Here is a 24,740-nt window from a genome sequence, read left to right on the forward strand (position 1 = left end):
TCACAACCCTGTGCAGGGACCTGAAGATGAATAAAAAGTTATAAAGTAATCCCACACTAGTTCAGAATGGAGTATAATAAACGGTTCTTTATTCAGGGGTAGACTCCCAGATCACAGTCCTCTGCATGAACAGGGAACAGGAACTGAATTGGGGAGGGGGCGAGGTTTATGACTGCATTTATATTATAACAGATTATGCCCAAGTGGGCTGTAATTTTTTGTGTGTGTGTGTGGGCTGTAATCTTAAAGGTCATTGGCTGAAGGAGTTCCCACAGCAGGGACCCACCCCTAGCATCAGGGATCATGTACATAAGGGAGACACTGCTGTCAGTCCCCCTGAGTCCTGTAGGAAGCAGGCCAGGTGGGCAAGCCTACACCAACATTTCTTTCTCCTTCTTGCCTTCCCTCCCCACAGGTCACTGGAGCTCCTGTTTGCCAGTGGCCAGAACAACAAGCTTCTGTACGGAGAGCCCCCCAAGTCACCTCGTGCCACGCGCAAGTTCTCCTCCCCACCACCCTTGTCTATCAATACATCATCCCCAAGCCGCCGACGGAAGTTGTCCCTCAACATTCCCATCATCACAGGCGGCAAGGCACTGGACCTGGCAGCACTCAGCTGCAGCTCCAATGGCATTACCAGCATGCACTCACCCATGTCTCCCTTCAGCAAGTCTACACTGGACTTCAGCAAGTCCACGCTGGACTTCAGCAAGTCCACGCTGGACACCAGCAAATCCACGATGGACTTTAGCAAGTCTGCAGTGGATATCAGCAAGTCTACGCTGGACTTCAGCAAGTCCACACTGGACATCAGCAAGTCCAGGCTGGACACCAGCAAGTCCACGATGGACTTTAGCAAGTCCACGCTGGACATCAGCAAGTCCACGCTGGACTTCAGCAAGTCCACGCTGGACATCAGCAAGTCCACGCTGGACATCAGCAAGTCCACGCTGGACATCAGCAAGTCCACGCTGGACACCAGCAAGTCCACACTGGATATCAGCAAGTCTACGTTGGACACCAGCAAGCTCTGCATGACCAGCAGTTTCACCAATAAGACTCCTGACGAAACTGATACAACTACAACCACAACCACTACCACGACTCCTGCCTCAACCGCTACCCCAACTCCTACCCCAACCCAGACCCCCACCCTGACCTCAAACCCAACCGCAACCCCAACCCATACCCCAACTCAGACCCCTACCCCAGCCGCAACCCCAACCCAGACCCCAAATCTGACCTCAAACCCAGCCCCAACCCCAACCCGGACCCCAATCCAGACCCCAACCCCAGCCCAAACCCCAACCCGGACCCCAACCCAGACCCCAACCCGGACCCCAACCCAGATCACAACTCCAGCCTCAACCCCAATCCGTACCCCAATCCAGACCCCAACCCCAGCTCCAACCCCAACCCGGACCCCAACCCAGACCTCCACCCCAGCTCCAGCTCCAACTGCAACTCCAGAGAAGCCTGAGGAGCCCTCAGCCCTTAACAAGCAGAGTGAGTAGATACATGAGCAGAACCACCCACCCCATTAGCACTCCTCACAGTAAGACTTGGCTGGGCTGGGTGGCCCCTGTTGTACAGGATACAGGCAGTGCAGACCAGTAGCCACGGAGAGGAGATAGGTTGCCAAGATGAGGCCAGCAGAAGCTCCCATGATATCATCACACTTTATATGAGTCTTGGCCAGAGTTCTCAGATTTGTGCCTTCATTCTCCCTACCACAGTAGCCTCCTGCATGGCTCTGTTCAAGTCATGCCATTGACTCCTGCTGTCAGGGTTTGCAGCCTAGCTTGGGGACCAGAGTGAACACTGAATAGTCACATTTGAAAGGTGTTAGAAGAGGGCAAAGGATAGACTAGGGGCACCATCAGGAGAGCTGGAGCAGGCTTCCTAATGGAGCCATTGGATTCCACGCTCACCAACAGAAAGAGAGGACATTCTAGAAAAATAATGAAATGTAAAATGTTGAAGAATAAGAAAGGCGTTGTATGCTCTGGGAACAGCTCAGCACATCTGGAGCACAGAGGTAGTGGCAGTGGCCCACGATGCTGCTGGAGCAGCCAGCGCCTTCCTATCTACAGCCTCTCCTAGACATTCTAGAATCCCATTGATTCTGTGTTAGCTCAGATCAGACCATATGCTGGGAGCCACCAGCATAGTCTTGCTGTGTGTGTGTGTGTGCGTGCGTGTGTGTGTGCGTGTGTGTGTGTCCATGTTCATGTGTGTGTCCGTGTGTCTGTCTATGTGTGCCTGTGTCTGTACATGTGTCTGTGTGTGTACATGTGTGTATATACACATACTTGATCACAAGCCTTTGAAAAGGAGGCATAATTGGAAAGAAGAGAAGCCACACAAGGTTCTATCATTAAGGGACATAGTATATGCTACAAATAGGTAACGTGTGGTGGTTCAGACAGCTAAAAGTTGATAACCAAGATAACAGCTTGCCAAAGAACCTAAATAGCATCCAGTGTGTGTAATGTATTGGATCTTAGACGGTGTGAGGCTCAGAATTCTGTTCAGCACAAAGGATGGCTCAGTTGGTAAGGTGTTTGCCACACAAGCATGAAGACTGTGCTCAATCCCTATTACCTACATGAGAAAGCCAGGCTCAGAGATACACACTTATAGTCCCAGGGCAAGCAGGCAGAGCCAGGAAGCTAGCTCCGTCAGGCTCTTTTGACAGCTACTCTAACTGAATTAGTGAGCTACTGGTTCAGTGAGGCACCCTGTCTCAAAAAGACTAAGTGGAGCACAATTAAGGAAGGCACAAAATGTCAACGTCTGACTTCCACACACCAGTACCCACGCACACACCTGCATGCGCATGCACACACGCACATACCTCTTTTAGCAAAAACTCACACTGTCCAGAGAGAATGTAGATCCTGACTCTCCCATGATTAGGAAACTAATACTTATTTCAGACCAGAAGCAAGAGATGAGATAGAAAACAAGACTGCCCTTGTGGTCCATTGCTCAGCCACATGAGCATCACCAGAAGCTTGTTAGAAGTGCAGATAACTGGATCTGGAGATGTAGTTCAGTTGATAAGAGTGCTGCTGTCTCCAATTGATAGCAATGACCTGCAAAGCAAAAACAAGTTTTCACCACCAGTAGTAGATGGCCAACACAAAATGAACTCAGTGGCATTTTTGGAGTTTTCTTTTGTCTCCTAATGTCTATCCCATTATGTCTGGGTTTGTATATTATGTTTTTCAATTCTGTGCTTTTATGGAATTTCTGTGTTCTGGTGTATGTGTCTCAAAATCTAGATGTTTGTTTTCTTTGGCCCTTTTTCTGTTTGCTTTTTCCTGTTCTGATTGTTGTTGCTGTTTTTATTAATATTAATATATCTGTTTCCTAATGAGAGAGAGGTAAAAAGGGTGTGACTTGGGTGGGTAAGGAGATAGGGAGGATATGAGAGGAGTTAGACAGAAACCTAAGTCAGAATATATTGTATGAGAAATCTATTTTCAAGTAAACGAGAGAGAAAGGGTGCCTGCCTAGCACAGAGTTGCATATTCAATACCCAGTACAATATACACTATCTATACTGGGTACATCTGCTATGGTTGGTGCAAGCCTGTAGTCCCAGGACTCAGAGGGCAGGTGCAAGAGAATCAGAAGTTCGCTGGGCAGTGGTGGCGCATGCCTTTAATCCCAGCACTCAGGAAGCAGAGGCAGGAGGGTGTCTGTGAGTTCTAGGCCAGCCTGGTCTACAGAGCAAGTTCCAGGACAGGCTCCAAAGCTACAGAGAAATCCTGCCTCGAAAAACCAAAAATAAAAGGAGAGAAAGAAAATCAGAAATTCAAGGTCATCATTAGCTACATAGCAAGTTCAAGGCTAGCCCTACGCTGCGTGAGATCCTATCCAAAAAAAAATTTAAAAAAAAAAAAGGAAAGAAAGACATCCTTGTTCCATGTAGAGAGGAGCTGTGTTACAGCCTGTCCCTTGTACCTACCACTGACAATTGAACCCAAGACCTTAAGCATGCTAGGCTAAGCGAGCACTCTACCACTAGGCCCCACAGCCTGCGTTCTACCAGGAACCTAGGTGTGCCCATTACGTTTGTGGAAGTCCTGGTAAAGAATAAGCCATCTAGGAGAGCCACACCACGGATGAGCATGTGGAAGGTTATGATAAGCCTGCAACAACTAAACTGTTCAGCGGTCTTCATCCGGGTGCCGGGCCCTTGTAATTGACTCTGCTTTCCTTTGATGAATTAGAGATGTGAGTTTTCCAATGAATGAATAATTGAGAAGAGCATGAGTCTTTCTGTTCCCCCAGGCTCAGACGTACCCGTGAAGGAAGAGTCTGATGTGGACCAGAACCAGAGTGACGAGGGCGACACTGAGGCGTCACCTACGAAATCTCCCTCAACACCAAAATCAGTCAAAAGCAAGAACTCTTCAGGTACCATTCCTCAGCATGGAGCTGCAGGTGGATGTCCAGGGGAGGAGAGGGCTGCAGGTCAGGTCAAGGGGAGGCACGCTGGTACTGCCTTATGTTTTATGAGTGACTCCTGAGGGCAGTGACTATTCTATTTCATAACCCCTAGGGATAGGAGAGATGTGGTTGCTGAGACATTGGCTGAGCAGGCCCTGATCTTGACTTTGTGAAGTCACCCCAACTTAGGCAGGGATGCATTGCCGAACAGTGACCCGGCAGCACTGTTGTGTGGGGGAGCTCAAGTCAGACATGTTTCCTGGCTGTGTGGTGGGCTCTTTCATCCTTCCGATATACATGAAGAGAATCTAGATCACTCTTATCTTTCAGATAAGAAAGCAAAGCTGGGGTGTGGCTCAGTGGTAGAGTGCTCCCTGATGTAGATAATGGTTCTGTGTTCTATCCCCACCACCGCAGGCAAGGGAAGGCTCCAGAAAATGGTGGCATTGCCCACTCACGTTTCAGACTCACAATTCTGCAGGATTCTTGAACAGCCTACCTACCTGCTGGTCCCCATAAAGACTACTGTACCCCCAGGAGGACTGTGGGACACCAAGTGTAGAAAAGAACTCAGGGGCCTCCTCAATGACCAGGGCAGTCTTTCTGCCTCCCAAGGAAGGAACCCTACTATTCCCAAGCTCTTGTTTCCCAAACATGGGGCAGCTCAAGTCCCAGAATCCCCTGCTTTCCAAGTCTGGGGAGCAACAAGTAAGACCCAAGGCAGTCTGGCTTTAGAGGAAAGGTACCTGAGCACCCTGCAGCCCTGCCTGACTTCTTACACAGCAGTAGATCCCGGGAGAGCCCATTTTTAGAAACAGGCATTGAGGCCCAGGTGTGAGTGATGCCTGTAATCCCCGCACCTGAGACAATTGAGAGGCTGAGGCAGGGAAATGGGGAGTGCCAAACCAGCCTGGCCTAGAGAAAGTTCAGTACAGCCTGGGCAGCTTACTGAGAGCTGTCTTCGACAGAGAAGCAGTCAGAGGCAGACAGACAGAGAGAGGGTGAAATACTATCTCGGGGGGGGGGGGGGCAAAAAGAGAGAGAGTTGATCTCAGAAAGAAGGGAAGGAGATATCTTAAAGAAGGAAGGGAAGGGAGGGAAGGAAAGGGAGGAAAGGGGAGGAGAAGGAAAGGGAAGGGAAGGGAAGGGAAGAAGCTAGCTTAGAGTCTTTAAAGCAAGTCAGTTGTCCCTCAGGCTCTAGATGAGCCTAAGATGAAGCCAAAGGGTTCTGGAGTTGACCCCACATCTAATTGTCATCATTACCATCAGTAGGTCTCCATGTTTAAACAGCTTTTTGAACTTTCTTCTGCAATCTCCTTTTTATAATCACCTTTGGACACGTCCGTACTGTCCAGAGGAGATCCCTGAAGCTCCAGAGTTGAAGGAACTTTCCCATAGTTGCACAGTCAGTGAGAGGCAGGAGAATTTCAACTCAGGTAGCAGGTCCTCAAGTGCAAGGTCATCTCAGTTCCACCATGCCCATAACCCTGTCAATATAAATTGTGACCATTAGACTTTAAGTGGGTTGTGTGTCAGTTCCCAGTACCCTGAAAGCAGACAGCCCATGATGCTTTCCTCAAGAAGGCCTGGGTCCAGCAAAGCCAAGAATTGACAGGTCTTAGAAAGAGAAACGTGGCTCCCAGTCTTCTAAGCAGCAAGAGGCTAGCTGAGCCTTCCTTCCCTGCAATAATATTCTCTAGGGCTATTGTGGCATGACTCTTATAGGGAACAGAGCCTCACACACACACACAGCACCCCCTGAACCCCTTTCCATCCCTGGGCATAGAGGAAGAGCTGCTACTCTTGAGCTTGGGCTGCCTGAATGTCTGCCAGCCTAAAGGACTGAGGAGTGGCTGAGGGTCATCTCCCTGCTCTCCACAGAATTCCCACTTTTCAACTTCAACAATGGAGTTGTGATGACCTCATGTCGTGAACTGGACAATAACCGCAGCGCCCTCTCAGCTTCATCTGCCTTTGCCATAGCCACGGCGGGAGCCAACGAGGGCACTCCAAGCAAGGAGAAGTATCAGTATCGCAGGATGTCCTTGGCCACCACAGGTGTGTGAATGTCTCTGCATATGGGTACCCCCCTTCTCCATGGTTCTGTGGCAGGGGTGACAGCCACAGGCATGAGACCTTCCCTTCCTCAGGTGTTTGATGCGCATTGCAGATACCACGGTGGGTGCTTCCACAGTTCCTCTGGAGAGCTCCCTGCTCCAGCAAGCTATACTGACTCACTGGACATGAAGTCTTGCTCTCTGTTGTTTACCCTGTTGATCCTTCCTCTCGTGGAGGATGGAATGGAGCCCTTTTCTTGGCACCATCGAGGCTCTGCACACACAGACCTGTAGCCAGGGCCACTGTGTGTTTAGGGTGCAGCCTGTTGCCATGTCCTATCATCAATGGAGCTGGGTTGCTTGTCAACCTCAACCCCTAGAAGAATGGCCTTAGCTTACATACACACACACACACACACACACACACACACACACACACACACACACACATCCCGCCCCTAGATTTACCTCCCGTCTATCCACTTTGACCTGTTGCTACCCACTTCCTCTCACTCTTCCTGCAGGCCCTGCCAGTGCTGCCCTGCCATCCTGGAGTCCCATTCTCCCTCCCCAGTCCCCTTTGATCCTTGGCCAAATTCTACTCACAGCAAAGAACGCCAACCGAGAGAGCCCTCGGCACCCACTTCCACAGCAACGGTTCCACACCAAAGGTTAGAAGGGGGGTCCTGGAGAGCTCTGGTCTCGGGTACCCTGTATACTCTCATTGGTGGAAGCTTCCTGAACCTTCTAAATGGAGCAGGTATGCTGAAGAACTGCATCCCCTGAGGCTTCATGGCCTCTCATTTGGGTCTGAACCCAGTTGTCAAGTGTCCCCCCCCAAGGCCCTCTGACAAACTGTCTGCTAAGCAAGCTCCCCCTCCTGTCCTTCTCTCCCTCTACTGCTAGCACTGCCAGGGTTTCCCCCTGACCAGAGAAATGGCGACAAGGAGTTTGTGATCCGCAGAGCTGCCACCAACCGTGTGCTGAATGTGCTCCGCCACTGGGTCTCCAAGCACTCTCAGGTGGGTGGGACCGAGCTCCAGGAACAATTGCTTCCCAGTGGCTGGAAGTGATAGCAGACAGTGTAATGGGTCAATGGCAGGAGGGGGATCCCATTTTGCCAGGAGGACCTGCTCAGATTCCCCAGGGAAAGGAAACAAGGACCATCAGGAAGACAAGGGGCCTGTTTGGCCACCTGCCTGCAGGTTGAGTTCAAGTAGGACCTCCCTGACTTAGGGGTACAACAGCTAGGGGTGGTCTTGGTCTTGCCCCAGTGCCTTGTGCCTAGGAGGCTTGAAGCCCCACTTGTGGCCTTGCTGGAAGTAGTGACAAGAAAAGCAGGCAACCACAATGGGCGGAAATAGAAACTCCCTCCTTCAGCCTGGCCTCAGAGTACTGCAGGAAAGTCTGGTGACCAGAGCTACCTGCCCATCTTCCTACAGGACTTTGAAACCAACAGTAAGCTCAAAAGCAAGGTGATCAGCTTCCTGGAAGAGGTCATGCATGATCCAGAGCTTCTGACACAGGAACGAAAAGCAGCAGCCAACATCATCAGGTAAGAGCAGCATGGTCCTCCTGCTTAGGATGCCCTTCTAAGACAGAGTCCTGCCCTATACCTCCATAGTAGCCAGACTGGGCAGGGGTGTATCAGGGTAGATGTAAGCCCCAGATATCTGGGAGCCATGTCCCTTGCTCTAGAGTCAAGCATGGGTGTTCTGTGTACTTACTCTTTTCTCCCCATCCCTCACCAGACCTTGATGGAGCTAGGCATGCAGTTCGGTTGGTAGAGTACTTGCATAGGCCTGGTTTCAATCTCTAGTGCCATATAAACTGTGCCTGTGTTTCTGTCTCTCAGGCTGTAATCTCAACACTTGGAAGGCAGCAGTCAGAGAAGTTCAAAATCATCCTTGGCTACATAGTAAGCCAGCCTAGACTACATGAGACCCTGTTGGGGGTGGGGACATGTCCTAGTTATCCATGTATGCCCATGACTGTTAATACCTGTCCAGCATGTGCTATCCAATGTGATAGGTACTAGCTACATATAACGTTTTAAATATCAAATATCTAAAATTGAATACAATAAAATAGTGTCCCTCAGTTCCCAGAGCTTCAGTTGACTAGAGGCTCCAAGTTTAGGCAACACGGGCCAGCCCATCTCCTCACTACAGAGAGTTCCACTGAACGATGTTCACAGGCATTCAAGGAATGTCTGTCAGCTTAAACTCAGTTAAATTGACGGTCCTCAGACCTGTGCTGAGCACGATCCACAACCTGCCTCTTCTAGCAGAGGTCAGAGTTCAGACAGTCTAACAGCTGAGCTACCTCGGGCAGTGACTCGTTGTTGACCAGAAAATAGCCCTTAGCCAAATCTCATTTTCTTCTATTTAAAATTAGTGAACAATGCTGGCTTCAAGGGTGTAGTAAGGCTCAAGCAAGGTGGTGCATGTGGCTTCTGCAGGTTCTCCGAAGGTAAATGGCATAGACACACTGGCACCCTACCTCCTCTCATCCTTCCACTTAGGCTGGCTTCTCCAGAGGCTGGGGAGGTTTCTCCTCCTCATGTCCAGCAAGCCACCTCTACACCCCAGGCATTGCATCTGCCTCAGACTTTCTCCCAAATCCAGCTGCGGCATTTTCTACTTATAGCCCGAGTCTCCAGCCCCTCTCCCATCCCAAGGCCCTGTACAGACCTCATCACTCCACCACAGTCCTAGGATACCACTGGCCCTGCCTCATCTACAACACATTCTGTGTACATGCATGTGGCGGGGGGTGGGGGGGGGGAGAAAAAGGAAGACGAGAGAAAGAAGCTAAGTGGCGTGCCTACAGGCATACTCCTGCACACAAGCAGTCCTAGGCCGTTGGTGTCTCCCTCCAGGTTCTCCTGGGGACTGGGAGGGCTGTGTCGAGCAGGACTTTTTTTCTGCTGTGGATCCTGGAGAAAGCCAGTTCTCGAAGTGTCCAGTTCCTGGTCTGGCATTGACTCCCAGGGCTGATCTCTAAAGTTCCACTCCCTTCAGCCAATCCCTAAAGACTTCTCTCTGCTTCCCTATGCATACCCAGGTCTGGCCCTTGGTCAAGAGCCTACCGCCCTACCCACCCGTATTCTCATACGTTCCCATATTCACTCCAGTCAGCTTGACCACACCCTTCTTCACTTCCCACTCAACACTATCCCATCTTGGGTTCTATGGCCTCCATTCTACTGTGTCACCTTATCTTTGGGTCCTCTGACGTAGTCAGGCTTAAGGGGCATCCCATCTAGAAACATCTCCTGTTCACTCTGCTCCTCCACGTCTGACACACGTCACTGCGTGTGTCCCATCATTCCATGTGCACACAGCAGTGCTGGCCACGGTCCCAGCCTGACTCAGAGGTCCCTGCTGTGTCTGTCTGGGTCCTGGCACATACATACATAACAGTATGTAGGAAGCTCAGAGGCTAGGGAAGAGACCTTCCCCATACAGAAGGATCAAGAACAAGTCAGTAAAGCAGACGGGGACGAGGGAAGCAGAGAGAAGTAGTGCCGCTGGGTAAAGGCAGTAAGCAAAGGTCAGAGGTTGCAGAAGACAGCCAGGTGAGGGCCAGAGGTGGTCTGGGGCTCACATGCTTTCCTCTCCCTAGGACTCTGACCCAGGAGGACCCAGGCGACAACCAGATCACACTAGAAGAGATCACACAGATGGTGAGCAGGATGACCATTGCACCTGATCACCAAGGCAACGTCCTCCCCAGTCTCATCACTCCATGACCCCTCTGGGCCCAGGACTAGTCTCCCCCACCACTTCCCCATGGTAGAGAATACCTGGGTTCTTGTTTGCCAACAGAGGCCTTGCTGGAATGTTTACACTTCATGAGTACAAGAGCCCTTTTCCTTTGTAAATGCCTTGGGGCTCTTCTAGAACAAAAGGTTATTGAGCCCCGTTTCTGTACACCCCAATCCCTGACAGGTCCCTAGAGCCTTTGAGTGTTAGGTCCAACTTAACTGAAGCTAGTGACTTCAATGGAAAGGAGAAAGTTGGCTCGTCTCACAAGCCTTCTGGAAGGTGACAGAAGTTGTCACTCAGACCTCAACTTCCAAAGATACTTCAAGTCCTGGACAAAATCAGAAGTGAGGAAAAGGTCACCTGTCCCTACACAGTACCTATAGCCACTGGGACACTGGGTGACACCTCAGTGCGGCCTCCTGGACTCCTCTGTGACCCCCACAGCCCTGCCATCCTGGACCCAACCCTGAGACATCTTCATAGGACCCTCAGGAGTGACTGTAACTGAGCTGTCCACCTTCAGAAGGCCCATCCCCAAGAGCATGCAGAAGAAATGCCACCACAAGGTTCCTGCCCTGCAACCCAGCCCCTGCTGCCCTCACGCCTACATCCTGAGAGCTCTTCCTCCCCCAAGGCTCCCGACACCCACACTCCAGCACCTGGGCTTCTGTTCTCTGCGCTGGTGACTCTGCCAGGAAACAGCCATGACTGAGCAGCTACCACACCGAATCTATTGTCCCCTGAGTCCTCATTCTGTGAACCCCCTGAGTCTGAATCACGTTTGCAGGTCTGCGTATCTCCAGTGTCTGCTACCAGCCTAGCAATTCAGACCTCACCGATTGCAAAAAAAAAAGAAAAGAAAAGAAAAGAGAAAGAGAAAGAGAGAAAGAGAGAGAGAGAGAGAGAGAGAGAGAGAGAGAGAGAGAGAGAGAGAGAAAGAAAGAAAGAAAGAAAGAAAGAAAGAAAGAAAGAAAGAAAGAAAAAGGAAAGGAAAAGAAAAGAAATGGGAGGAGGAGAATAGCAGAGCACTTGGCCTCAAGGAATGGCATGTTTTCTGGGTGTGGGTGAACCCCACTTTCCTTTCGATCCATGCAGACAGGCCACTTGAGCACTCAGCCAGCTGCTGGAACTCCTGGGTGCCGTGGAGTAGTATAAGAATTAACAGGTCATGAGTGGTTGGCAGGCCCAACTCTAAGCCCGTCTCTACCTCATAGGCCTCCCCTCTTCTTTTGTATGATCCAGCCGGCCGCAGTGCACAGGAGCCCTTTAATCTGACTCGCTCCACAGGGTACCTAGTCTCCTACCAGCACCAGCACAGCTGCCCTTGCTTCCCTGTGGCTCACCTTCATCTAACTTCTGCTATGGGTACCTCTGCCCCTGACTAATCTTTCCCTAAGGGTGTTCCCTGGTCACGTGGTGGAGGCTCAGGTGACAGATCCTGCATATCCATGAGGGAACCTCATAGGTCAGAGACATGGTAGCTGAGAGTTGTCTTCTGCTCACAAGACAGGAACACCGCCCCAGGAGCAAATCACACCCCCGGAACCCCCAACCCACACCTACTAATGAGTTTTAAAGAAAAATTGTGTTGAGCCCACCTAGGACCAGGAAGAACCCAGAGGGAGTGGCTCATCACAGTTGGGATCAGGTATCCAAGTTTGCAATCCAGGCAGCCTCTTTCCACCTGAGTGACTTGGGCAGGCTTTGGCCTCCTTCCTACGTGTATAGTGGTGGCTCCCTACAGGGTAGGTGACCGATTCCTCCGGGGAGAGTCCTCCGGAAGCACAGAACACACATCCGAACAGGGAGCAACAAGCAGTGGAGCCCAGCTTCCTCGCTGGTATCCCATCCACCCACCACAACTGAGAGGAGATGCTCAGAAAAGTTTCAGAAGCCCAGAGCATCACTCCAGTGGCCTGACTCTGACCTTGCTCCCCCAGGCAGAGGGCGTGAAAGCTGAACCCTTCGAAAACCACTCAGCCCTGGAGATAGCAGAGCAGCTGACCCTGCTGGATCACCTCGTCTTCAAGAAGATTCCTTATGAGTAAGTGGGTGTGGCTGCCTGCCTCCTCTCCCTCCTCCTCCCTCCTCAGCATATCCCTGACTCTGTGTGAACTCTCCAAAACTTGGAAAGAATGCTCCTCCCCTGTCTCTTTCTTTACCTGTCTCCTATAAGTGCAGCCCCCCCCCCATATACACACTTTTCCAGGAGATTCCTCTTTCTGGGGGTGCAGAAAGAATACATGTTTATTTTCACACAGGCGTGAATGCGTACGCATGTGTTTATGTGTGTTCATATGTGTGCGTATTTGTGTGTGAGTTGTGTGTGTGTGTGTGTGTGTGTGTGTGTGTGTGTGTGTGTGTGTGTACAAGCCCTAGGAACAAATTTCAGAATGACTCTTGATTTAAATGAAGCCTAGGGCCTGCTGCTGTTTTCCCTGCCCTGTCTTTAGTCTCCCTGGTAATCCCTGCTTTATGTCTCTCTTCATCTAATAACCAGCATTTATTTGCAAACACTGTTCATGTGTGTGGTGCTCCTTAGCAGTGCATTGTAAGTTAAGGTGGTCTTCTTTTTTACGTTTATAGCTGAAACTAAGCATTCTCCCAACCAAGGCATTTCTCTGAATTTCCAATAATTATTACATAATTATTTTCCAACATTGGCATCACCATGTCTAAGACCACACATTACTAGAACATTCTGTGCATTTATTTTGCTTTCCAGGGGCGTATTCACAGCCCCACAGGCATGAGTACAGCCTCACCTAATGACAGGGTTGGCCCGGATACTTAGGAACCCCCAGGATGTGGAAGCAGTGTTACTCCTACCTCCTGCCAGAAGCAAGACCAGGACAGATGTTCACTGGTGTCACCTCCCCATGGCTGCATCAGTCTGTGGGACTTCACCCAAGCACCTCTACTAATCTCTTAGAAGCATAGGCAGTCTGTGGCTTCCCCCATTAGGTTCCCTGTGCCAGAACACACTGCTTGAAACTGGTTTTTGGTTCATTTATCCTCTTATGACCCACTGCTTTTGTATAGTGTTGAGAACTGAACCTGGAACCTTGTGCATGCTAAGCACACACTCTGACAACAGAGTTTATCTATCACCTTCGTTCTGAAGACCAGCCACGACCAAGTCACTAAAATGTAGAAACAAGAACCATAGCAAAACCTGGTGTGCCTACCCGCTTCACAGCAATGCTCAGCCATCTCATATCTCACCCCCTTTTAGTCTCATGATGGTCCCATGAGGAAAGTGTTACTGTTACACTCCCATTTCACAGATGAGTAAAGCATCTAAGACCGAGGGTGCAGCACAGAGCTGGGCTTGAGCTCAAGGTTCCTTCCTCTCTGGGCCTCTGCCAAGGGCTGCTCACCTGTAAATGATCACCTCGAAAAGCAAAGAAGTGACCCAACACTGAATGAGCAAGGCAGAGCTAATTTCATCTGCTCTGGTTTCCCTTTCCTCCCTGCAGGGAGTTCTTCGGACAAGGCTGGATGAAGGTAGAGAAAAACGAAAGAACACCTTATATCATAAAAACCACCAAGCATTTCAATGACGTGAGTACGCATGCATGGACAGTGACTTTCTGCCAGGCTTTTCATTGGCAGGACCACCAAGGGGCTGAGTTGAGGGCAGGCTGGCACCACACCTTCTGCTGCACCCCACCTTCAGCTGTGTAACCAGAGCCAGCCCACTTCACCTCGTTCTTTGTCCCTTCGTCTGTTAATGGGTGAACATAAAAGAACAATCATCCAGAGCCATCAGCCAGCAATGGCTCCTGAGGAGCTTTCTCAGGCCTATGATCACTACAAGAAGCTCCTCCTAAGAGTAGGGTCATGGCAGACCAGCCACAGAAAGGATGGAAAGAAGAAAGGGTTGGACAGAAAAGACCAAAAGTGTTCTTGCTGTGTTTCTTAGTTTCTCACCTTGTCTCAGCCTTAGAAACAATCAAACTGAGTCTGGAAATGGCAGACTTCTTCCCTCGGATGTGAACATTACTCAAAGTATTCAAAGTCTTCTAACTTTCCAAAGTGTTTTCTAAAAGTTTCATCTTCATGATGACATAATGTCGCAGCCACAATAGTGCTTTTCATGATTGGTAAGGTGGAGCAACATCTTAGCACTGAAGAGACTAGAGACCCTAAAGTTGCTAATTAAAAAGGCTAGGTTTGAGCCAAGGGCCTGAGGCTGCCCCTAGGCAGGCTTGGGATGGCCCTGCATCCGGCCCATTCAGTCCCCATCTCCCAGAACTCCCTCTACCATTGACTTTCCTGATGGAGAGTGGTTAAGAGGGGACCAAACACTATAGCAGAAAACTGGTCTGAGTGTTCAACAAAAAGGGCTTGAACTGACTCTGATCAGGACACTAAGATCAGATTGGTGCATCACACACACACACACACACACACACTTTCACATGCATGCTTACATAAGCGCACTCACACAGGGACATACACACAGGCATACAATGTTCCCAGGATCTCTTCTCAAAGAACTGGGAGCCAAACATGCTTCAGAGTCTTCCTGGGAAGGGTCATGGCTGCAAGGGGCACTTGCACAGTTCTTGAATAAAAGTAGCCTCTACTATTTCCCATAACTGCCTAAGACCATGCTCTCTATGCACAGCAATCTCATTTAAAGCTTACACCACCCCTAGGAGATGAGGGCATCTCTGACATTCAAGATCCTGAGATGTCGAGGTTCCGGAAGGGTCTGCTGATTGGCCTAAGGTAGCACATGTGTTTTTCATTGCTGCATGATGGAGGATGACTATATAAGAGAAAAAAATACTCCTGTGGAGGCACCTATAATCCCAACCTTCAGCAAAAGGGTTACAAGTTCAAGGCCAACCAAGTCTACATAACAATGCCTTATCTCAGAAAGAAAAAAAAACGGGGGGGGGGGGGGGGGGAGGGATGTAGCTCCTTGCTTAGGTGCTTACCTAGCACATACAGGGTCCTGAGCTGAGTCTCCAGCACTGGAAAAAAAAAAAACTCTCCCAGCAATTTTCCCATATGGTGCTCCAATCTCTGCACCCAGGGGACTCATTTTTTCCTAGCCTGTGCCAGCCCCAACAGCTTTTGCGCACAACATCATCATTCTCTGAATTTAATCAAGACAAATAAAGAGCCTTTGTATGGTCAGAAGTGGCAGCACATGAAGTCACCTGTCCTGACTGCCTGACCACAGACAGTATCACATAGCAACTCCAGAAAAAAAAAAATGGGCCCCCAACAAACATTATCCAGAAGGGCCCTTGTCAGCCAGGAAGAAATGAGAAAGTTGCAGTATTTCGGTGCCAGGGAGGGAGGGGCCTTCTGACCCTGGCACTCTGTGCACCCAGAATGGAGTAAGAACAAGCCAGAAACAGGATGTGTATTCATTGATACTGTGTACCACTGTGGGAGTGACTTTCCACCCCATTTAACCCATGACATTGACTCCCTAGAGGAAGAACCTGAAGCTGAAAGAGGTTAAATGGCGCTGCCCATGTGACACAGCAGCAAAGTCCCCCTTTGAGCTCACACGGCCCTCTGGAGGCTACCCCGTGACTGTTTGGCAGTTGGCATCTCTCTGCCCACACCCGTCACCCTGTTCAGATTCAAAATGTGTGGCTCTGCAACAGGGGGTATCTTAATCTCTGGTACAGCTCAATTTTCTGCTATCTAGCCCTTTGCCTCTAATGTCTTTATCTTGTTGATTGACACTGGCTAGGGTCTCCAGCACCAGGACCAGACTTGGGTGAGACAGGCATACAGCTGAAGGAACTGCCCACCCACCACATATGAACGCTGGTGCCTCGGTCACCCCAGCTCTCTCCGGGACAATGTGAAATGGAGATGGAGACAGTGTGCCTTGTTCTTACTTTTGCAGGAAAAGCTTTTAATGTTCCCCTATGTAAGAGAAGACAAAGTTAGAAAAATTCCGTTCTATTCCTTGAATACAAATCATTTTTACCATGAATGCTGACTTTTTTTCTTTTTAATTTTCTCTTATTTTAATGTATATGTGTGAATCCAATAATTTTTGCCACAAATGCATATTGACTTTTTTCTTTTCAATTTTTTATTTCTTTTTAATGTCTTCGTGTACCTGCCTGAGTATATTTATGTGTGCCACGTGCATGAAGGTGCCCACAGAGGCCAGAGAGGGCATCAGACCCTCTAGAATCAATATAGAATTATAGTTACAGGTGGTTGGGAGCAACATGACATGGGTGTGGAGAACTGAATCCAGGTCCTTTGAGCCAGCAGCAGGTGCTTTTCACCACTGACTCGTCTCTCCAACTCACACGTTGACTTTTCTCCACTCTTGTCCTGCAGCTACTGAGACGATCATGTGGTTCCTCCCTCGTTTAGTCTGTTGATATGGTAAATGAGAATTACATAGTTTCTGATGTACCTCCGATACAAACCCGAGGCAGCCACGGCATGTAAAACAGCTAGGTGCCCAATTTTTCTTTCTTGTGCTGCCCGTCTCTGGTGCATAGCACAGCAGCGCTTTTTGTACAATAAATTAGCAAGTATGTGTTTTGTTTCTCCATCCTGTAGAGGATCTCACTGACCTGTTCTTTTTTTTTTTTCAAAGTTGTTCTTTTCTTTTTTACATTCTTTTTTTAAAGTTTATTATTCCAGTATTGTCTATATGGAGAGATGTAACTATTTCAGCTTAATTACTGGTAAATCACATGCATGCTTTTATGTTATCATTCCCCCTAACTTCAATAGTTAGTGCTCCATAAATACATACTAAAGTTAAACGTCCCAGGCAATAAGATGTTATCAGTAGGAAAAACCTGTCGCCAAGACTGATAACCCAAGTTTCATGCCTGGAACCCACATAGGGGAAGGAGAGAACCCTTCCCTCAAGTTGTTCTCACGTGCACTATGGAGTGTCACCCACCCTCGGGCAAGCACACGTACACCCAAAATCATAAACAGGTGTAGGAAAGTTCACATTCAACATCCCTCTTTGCCATCCATGCCACAGCAAGTACTTCAGAGAAGGTTTCTTGGTGGTACAGCTCTCCTTGTTTATATGTAACAACCTCTTAACACCTTTATTCTTTCAATATCTGAAGCACAATTCATAAAAACTCAGAGATAGATATTGGGGTTTAACTTGAAGACCAGAAAAGCAAAGCCGACAGTCACTGGCTCTTACTTTGACCTCAGTCTGGAAATGGCGATCCTGCCTCCAGGAAACCGAAGAAAGAGATTGAGACTGAGAGCTGTCTCCTCCCGTTTAATAATCCTCTCTAGTTCTGGGATTGGGGGCGTGCAACACTACTGCCTGGTTTCTATGGCAACCTAGTGTGGCTACTGGGATTAAAGATGGTGTCACTGCTGCCTGGTCTGTAAGGCTGGCCAGCGTGGCTGTTTTACTTTTTCTGATCTTCAGACAAGCTTTATTTATGAAAATGCAAATGAAATGCCACTATAAATAACAAGTCATCATGTCTTTTATCCTTTAAAAGATTTTTTAGAATTTATTTTTGACTAGCATACAAAGAAATTAGTTTCATTGTGATGCTTTCATACATGTGTATTTAGGTATTATACTTCATTACTTTTTATTTTTAAAATATTATAGATTCAAGGCAATGTGCAAGGAAGTGGATGTTTCCTGCCTTCCCAGCTCCTTGCAGTTCGAGTTCCCCAATGTCTGGGCCCCAGCTTCCTCCCTGTTAGACACACCAATTCTAACTCCATGTGATTTGTTTGTGTGATTGTGATTGTTGGCAGGGTGCAGGATTCCAGGGAGGTCTGGCCTACTGTATATGTGAGACCAAGTGTGTGTCCTCTTCCAGAAGGGGAAATGATGGGAAGTTTCCCTCAGAGCTGGGCTTGTAATAACTGCTTATTCTTCCAGATGAACTTTTGAATCACTCCGTTAGGTTCCAAAGCAATTTCCACTGGGTGTTTAATTGGTTTACATTGAATTCAGGGTTATGAACACATGGTACTTATACTACCATTTGGTAATATGATCTCTTTCTCTTTTATTCAAACCTTTGACATCCTTTGGTAATTTTTTTCTCCCATACAACCTATGTTGTTTTCATTAACTTAAATTCCAAGGAATTCATGGATTTCTTGTTATTTTGGTCATGAAATCTTTGTCATTATATTTTTTGCTTGTTTGTTTTTATTTTATTGGGATAAAGTTTTTCATGTAGCTCATGCTGGCCTCAGACTTGGGCATCCTCCTGCCTCTCCCTCCCAAGTGCTGGAATTACAGGTACATGCCACCATACTCAGCTTCATTGTGTTTTTAAATTGACAATTGCTAATTTATAGGAAAATATCTCCTTTTTGTATTAAGCGTTTGTTTTCATAGTTTTCCAGTTTATTGTTTCAGGGACTTTTAACAAGAAATTGTGCCTGTAAATAACAATGATATTATCTTTACAATATTTATTCCTCTTACTTTTTTCTTGTCTTATTGCGTTGGCTTAAAGATCAGTAACTTGATTGCCTCAGAAATTATCCGAAACGAGGATATCAATGCAAGGGTGAGCACCATTGAGAAGTGGGTAGCTGTGGCTGACATATGCCGCTGCCTCCACAACTACAATGCCGTGCTGGAGATCACCTCCTCCATGAACCGCAGTGCAATCTTCCGACTCAAAAAGACGTGGCTCAAAGTTTCTAAGCAGGTGCGGGCAGGAAGCTGGCACTGCTGCCAGATGGGCCTGGGCTGGGGTTGGGGGCAGGGAGACCAGAATCTACGGGCGTGAGCAAAGGACTGAGCTGAGGATTCAGATTTCCAGGAAAATTGTGTCAGAGAGAACCAGGTATCAGGCCCCCAGATGTGGCAATGGACCTGGGGGACTTCAGTTCCCACTTGGGCAGCTAAGACTCCACAGTGGGAGCTATAAGGCAGCGACTATTGGTAGCAACACTCTTCAACACTCTTCTTGGTTTGGGACAAGCGTAGTGACTTCATAAAGCTCTTCATAAACTGAAACTTCTTGGGGATGAAGTTCTATACGCTAGAGCCTTGGGGGACAGCTCAAAAGGAGAGCTCTCCTTAGCAGGACACACTGTGAGACACTTCAGCACTTCCTTGGTGAACTTGGTAGATGCCCCAACCCTGGTTTAAGTGCCTGCACGGGGATAGACAAGTCCCACCAGTGATAGGGAAACCTCGAAAGGCACCTATGATGTGACAGTGGCATCAGTGATCTTCCAGTGAGAGAGTCTTACAGGACCCAGCATCGCCAAGAAGCCTGTCTGCAGCACCCTAGATTTGCACTCCGTTTCCGCTTCATTTTTCTCCTCCTTGCCTGTCTCTCGTTATCTTCCCTGAGCCAGGAGCAGGTAGTAGTCTTGACCACCAACAGGCATCAGCTCTGCAAATCTTCCTACATAGATAAGCAGACAGTCCAGGAAAGTTCTGGGATGCCCATTCTTCTGTCCTTCTCTGCTCTCCAGACACTCAAGCCCCTGTGGACAGCTAAGCTGTTGAGTCTATAGGACCACCCCCTTACACCTCAGGGAGGCTGGGCCTCTTCCTTATTGGCACATTGGGTGCCCAGGATTAGAGCTGTGGAAGATGTCTTTATTATTAGCAACTCTGGGAAAGAACAGAAGCTGAGAGTTTAAGGACTACCAGCCACACAGGCACATACTGTCATAAGCTGAAGTCAGAGGTTGAGAAAAAAAAAAGCCTGCAAAAGCCCCTTGTCTTCTATGTCCATATGGCTTGCCAGGATTTAGACAAGGTTATAAGGAGTTCATTCCAGTTTACTAGCTTATTCCTCCCTCCTTCTACTGTTGGATGACGGCAGCCTTCCCAGGGATCCTCCAGACTAGATCCCTGCCCTACTAGACTCTTCCTAGAATTCATGTGCTCTATTTCTTCACATTCTTCAGTGTCATTCTCCTCATGGAGTTGAGGGGTATGGGGACACAACACGGCCATTCGGAAATCTTCCATTCTCTTCCAAGAACTGTCTAAAACAAGAGCAGTCAATGTATGTGGCCTGGCCTGCAATCTAGAACATCATTCAGAACCAGGAGCCAACAGGCCTGGTCTAACAAAAGTCAAAGATGCCTCTGGCAACAACTTTAGATGGTAGACTGAACCAGCTAACTTGGCCAGCCCTTCCAGACGTTTCCAGCCTGTGAAGTAGTTATGCATCTACACTGTGCTTGGCGCCAATGGACTCTGGAAGGACAAAGCCAACTTCATTATCTCTTCTCTGCAGGCAGCCCGTGGACTCTTGTGACGCACCAAGATGACCACATTCCCTGAAACACAGTCTTGTTTTCATTGCTTTCTTCAGTGTGTCAGCCCAATTCAGTAAAACATGACATCAGATTCAGTCCGGCTCTACAGGAGTGTCAAATGTACCTTGAAACTTTTTGTTCCTCTTTTCTAATTTCAGCTCCTTTACCCATCATCTTTCAAACAATCTCTGTCCATTGGGGAAGTGTCTGGTGTGACAACAGCTATGAGTGATGTGCCCATGGTTCTTCACCCCAGGAAGTTGTATCTGTAAGGACAAAAACCTGCTCTCAACACACAGCTTGTCTTTGTCTCTTTGGGAGGAAACATTCTTCATCACTCGGTGTCTCTGTCTGATAAGCAGCAAGGGGAGGTATTTTGAAGGCCACAGAAGCATCTTTCTTCTCGACAGTGCTCCTGACAAAGGTTCTTTGCTTGATCCTGGATCCCAATGCCATATCTAAAGCTTCCCCCCTTTTCTTCTTGCTAGTGTATTCACACTTAGCCAGAGAACCTCAAGATTCAGGGGCTAGCACCCCAGGGAGCGTTAGAAGGCAGAAGCCTAGGTGGCCCAGCCTAGGCATGTGACCTGATTTTCAAAGTGGAACACCGTGGGAAAACTCCTTGATCTCACTCTATCTGGATAGAGTGTGGCAGCCCAAAGAGGGTCTGTGTATACAGTAGGCACGAGGCTGTGGAAGGAATCAAATTGTGCCCTTCTCAAAGCTAGAGGGTTTTTCCCACACATCAGAAATAGCTTACATAGGACCAGTGAGCTGGTTTGCTAGGTAAAGTGGGTGAAGTTCAATCCCCAGAGCCCATGGAAGAAGGACTCCTGAGGCATGTCATCTGACCTCCACATACACCTACAAATCACACACACACACACACACACACACACACACACACACACACACACACAATCTATATACATGTCCACGACCTCAAAGTATGTATGAGTATCTCTGAAGCCGGAACTCTATGACTAGACCTTGTGATCTAGCTTCTCTCTCCCAAAATCCACCATATCTGAACTAGTGCTTCCCTTAGAGAATATCTGAGGAACAGGCCTTTGCTCTTGTGCATGCTGAGAATGGATGACAGAGACTGAGGAGGACCCAGATCTGGTACTAAATCCCCACATCTGACCTTAATCCATCTTGGGTCACTCCTCTGCAGATGAGGGTACCATCGTCATCCTCAGAAGGGTAGGTGCAGGTAGTCACCAAGATCCTGGTAGAGATTGGCCTGGCAGTGTGGGCTTTGCCAGGGTGCTGAAAGCCAGTTCTTAAGGAAGCTTAGAGTCAGATGCCTTAGCTCGGTGTGGATTCTGTCCTGCTGTCACACAGCTCTGACATCAGGTCAGAGTGCATCTGTGCTTTGAGCAGGGTCAATTTAACACCAATGTTCCCTCTCTTAATAGCTCTGTCTCTGTCCTCTCTTCCCCCTCGGAGGGTACACAGGGAACATCCATCAGCATGAACGCTTACACTGTCATCTTCTACGACTGCACACGCATCTTCTACGACCATGGCCTGTGACTGTGTCCCTCTAGGGATGCTGAGCACTCCCAGTCTTGTGATGCATGGCTGCCCTCAGCACAGTTTCTCACCTGCACACTGAGGACCTCAAAGAGACATCCCATAGACCAGACAGGGAAAGGAGCACAGAGACAGACCCAGGGCAGTGTACTCCCCTGGGAATGTAGCAATCCTTGCCAGACAAACCCAGCTGCCCATAGTCTGCCCTGCTTTCATGCAGTCCAGGTCTGGCTGATCACTTCACATACCCTTGGCCAAGGGTTTCATCCTTTCCACGCAGGCCTTTCTTGGATGATCAGCTCCTCCGCTATCCTTTTCCTCAGTTCTTGACCACTGATGGTGCTGCCAGTCCATCAAAGTGTAGGTGTGAAAAAAGTGATCAGATCCATTCGGTCCAGCTCGTGGGAAAATCCTAAAGGCTGACATATAGCTCGGTGGAGGGCACTTGCTTCGTATGTCAGAATCCCCGGGTTCAGTTCCCAGGACTGAGAAATGCAATCATGAATATAAAAACTCTAACTTAGATATTCCCTGCTCTAAGTGCAGGCTCCCTCAAGGCATCCACCAAGTCCTCCTAAACCATCATCCTCAGGGTGGCACCAGCCTCCAGGGTCATTACTCACCCTGGGGCTCTAGATGTGTGTGAAGAGAGGAGAACAGGGGTTAAGCCTGAGTCCTAAGGAGATCACCGGTGAGACTACCAGGCACAGAGAGTCCCCAGATCCAAATGTGGCCTGGAGCCCTCGGGTCAGCATGTTGGATCATGGGCCAGAGCCTGGGACTTGGGGCCTGGATGTGTGTTGAATGTTAGTAAATGCTTCTGGTTCCTTCTAGACGAAAGCTTTGATTGACAAACTCCAAAAGCTTGTGTCATCAGAGGGCAGATTTAAGAACCTCAGAGAAGCCCTGAAAAAGTAAGTGCTTCTTCGTTGTGTGTTTAAAATTGTAGAGTGTGTTACAAAGGCGTCTTCTCTCCACATCCAGTCAGAGCAGGTCTACCTACCCCTTTGCCTGCCCGTGAGACCCATAGACTCGCCAGATCCCGGCACCAGGTCAGCCTTGCCCTCCATTCTTTACCAGGGAAATGCCAAAGCACTGACCTGTGCTTGACTAGAGTTGGCGCCAGATTTCTCATTTCTTAAAGATGATTTTCCATTTTAATGATCCCAATGACTGACATGTCAAGTCAGTTTATTTAATGTGGGTGTGTTTCTTGTTCACGAGAAAAAATAGTCATCAAAATGAGGGGTGTGCGTGATTAACAGCTGCATCTTCGAATCAAAGAAATACATTTTACCGACAGTTGATAACCCAATTGCCGATGCACTGTGGGATTTCTAGGTACACCCTGGCCTCAATCCATGGGATGCTAATGACATCTCGAAGGCAGCTCTTTCCATCCTGTCTTCCTAGACAAAGGACGGAGACCTAGGGGCTATGCCAAGGTCATGTGACCATGGCATTAGAACCTGGAATTTGGCCTGAGCTACCTTCCAAGACCAGTACTTTGTTGTCTGCCTTGGGCACTGTCTTATGAGGTTCGGGTACCTCTGACAAGAAAGCCATGACTCAGCTCACTTTGGCCGTACATTCATGAGATATGGGCTCTGAAAAGACAAAACTGCTTTTATTGCTTTCTTCAGGCTTCCATACTAGGCCCTACCCCCATTTGTCCCTGTCTCTCTGCTGGCTGTCTTCTCAATGGACTTTGGAGATGCTGGGTCCCTGTAGCTTCCAGGAATACTCTCCTCCCTTCCATAAGGGACCTCTTGACCACAGCCAATAAGAGCCACAATGGAGGTCACCACTCACAGTCACGGGACAGCCAACACCTCCAGCCCTTGACATTGGCTGGGATGCCCTGCTCACTTATCTTCCCAGACAGCCTCTCCTGCCTCCTCTTCTTGTTTTCTTCCTGCCCTACTTCTTGTCCATCCTTCACTAGCTCAGTGTGCCATCGCCTTGACCATTTCCACTTTGTTTATGTCCTCAGACAGATGTTGAACCCATCTGTGCTGTTCGGCCGTCTCTCCTCCGCCCGGGCTCCCAGGAGCCCCTGTGGACTGTGCTTGTCCGGAGCTGCCCCACTGTGCATTCACCAACTGTCCGTCTGCCTCTGGGCGTTGCTCCATCTGCCTCCTTCACACGGCTTCCTCATCCACCGCAGCCACTACTGCTACCTAACTGTCTCCGTGGCTCCCATTCTGTCTGAGTCCCTCTCCTGACTGTCTTCCCTTTCAGGTCATCTGTATGCCTGTGTAAGTGCCTCCCCTAGAACCCTCTGCTGCCTGTGGCACAGGGCAGAAGGCTTAGGGGTTTTCTGGGTACCAAGATCTTTATGTAAGGCTGATCTGCCCTGTGGAGATGGAGAACAAACCATGTCCAGGGATGCTGGGGAGTCTGTTTTCACCAGAAAAGGACCAGAAATCAGAAGATAATTGACGACAATCTCTAGAGAGAAAAGTGACACACCCAGTCAGAGTCCCGCAGTGGCTCTCCTGTCTTCAGCCCCATTCAATTGTTCCTGGAATCTTTTCAGCATATTGTCACTGGGCTCTTAGTCTGAACTCTCCTCAGCTTTCTGGTCCTAGTGGTCTCCATCAAAAGAACACAGGCAGGGTTCACGGGGCAGTGAAGAAGATATATAGAGTTCGTTATAGAGCTTAAGATA

The 24,740-nt window shown here is 48.7% G+C and overlaps 1 protein-coding gene across 2 annotated transcripts in view; it reads left to right on the forward strand.

The window, feature by feature from the left end:
* Window positions 1–24,740, forward strand: part of Rasgrf1 (Ras protein specific guanine nucleotide releasing factor 1) — a 108,982-nt gene that overhangs the window by 75,359 nt on the left and 8,883 nt on the right. For both annotated transcript variants that reach the window (XM_087905467.1, XM_087905466.1), the window contains 11 exons: window positions 416–1,506; window positions 4,303–4,428; window positions 6,343–6,519; window positions 7,043–7,189; window positions 7,425–7,540; window positions 7,961–8,073; window positions 10,146–10,206; window positions 12,229–12,332; window positions 13,768–13,852; window positions 18,757–18,954; window positions 22,904–22,983. In XM_087905467.1, coding sequence (XP_087761593.1) covers window positions 416–1,506; window positions 4,303–4,428; window positions 6,343–6,519; window positions 7,043–7,189; window positions 7,425–7,540; window positions 7,961–8,073; window positions 10,146–10,206; window positions 12,229–12,332; window positions 13,768–13,852; window positions 18,757–18,954; window positions 22,904–22,983 — 2,298 coding nt within the window. The remainder of the gene's footprint in view (window positions 1–415; window positions 1,507–4,302; window positions 4,429–6,342; window positions 6,520–7,042; window positions 7,190–7,424; window positions 7,541–7,960; window positions 8,074–10,145; window positions 10,207–12,228; window positions 12,333–13,767; window positions 13,853–18,756; window positions 18,955–22,903; window positions 22,984–24,740) is intronic.

Source organism: Myodes glareolus, chromosome 4 (genome assembly GCF_982192425.1).
Source record: "Myodes glareolus chromosome 4, mMyoGla1.1, whole genome shotgun sequence".
In the NCBI taxonomy this organism is placed as follows: Eukaryota; Metazoa; Chordata; class Mammalia; order Rodentia; family Cricetidae; genus Myodes; species Myodes glareolus.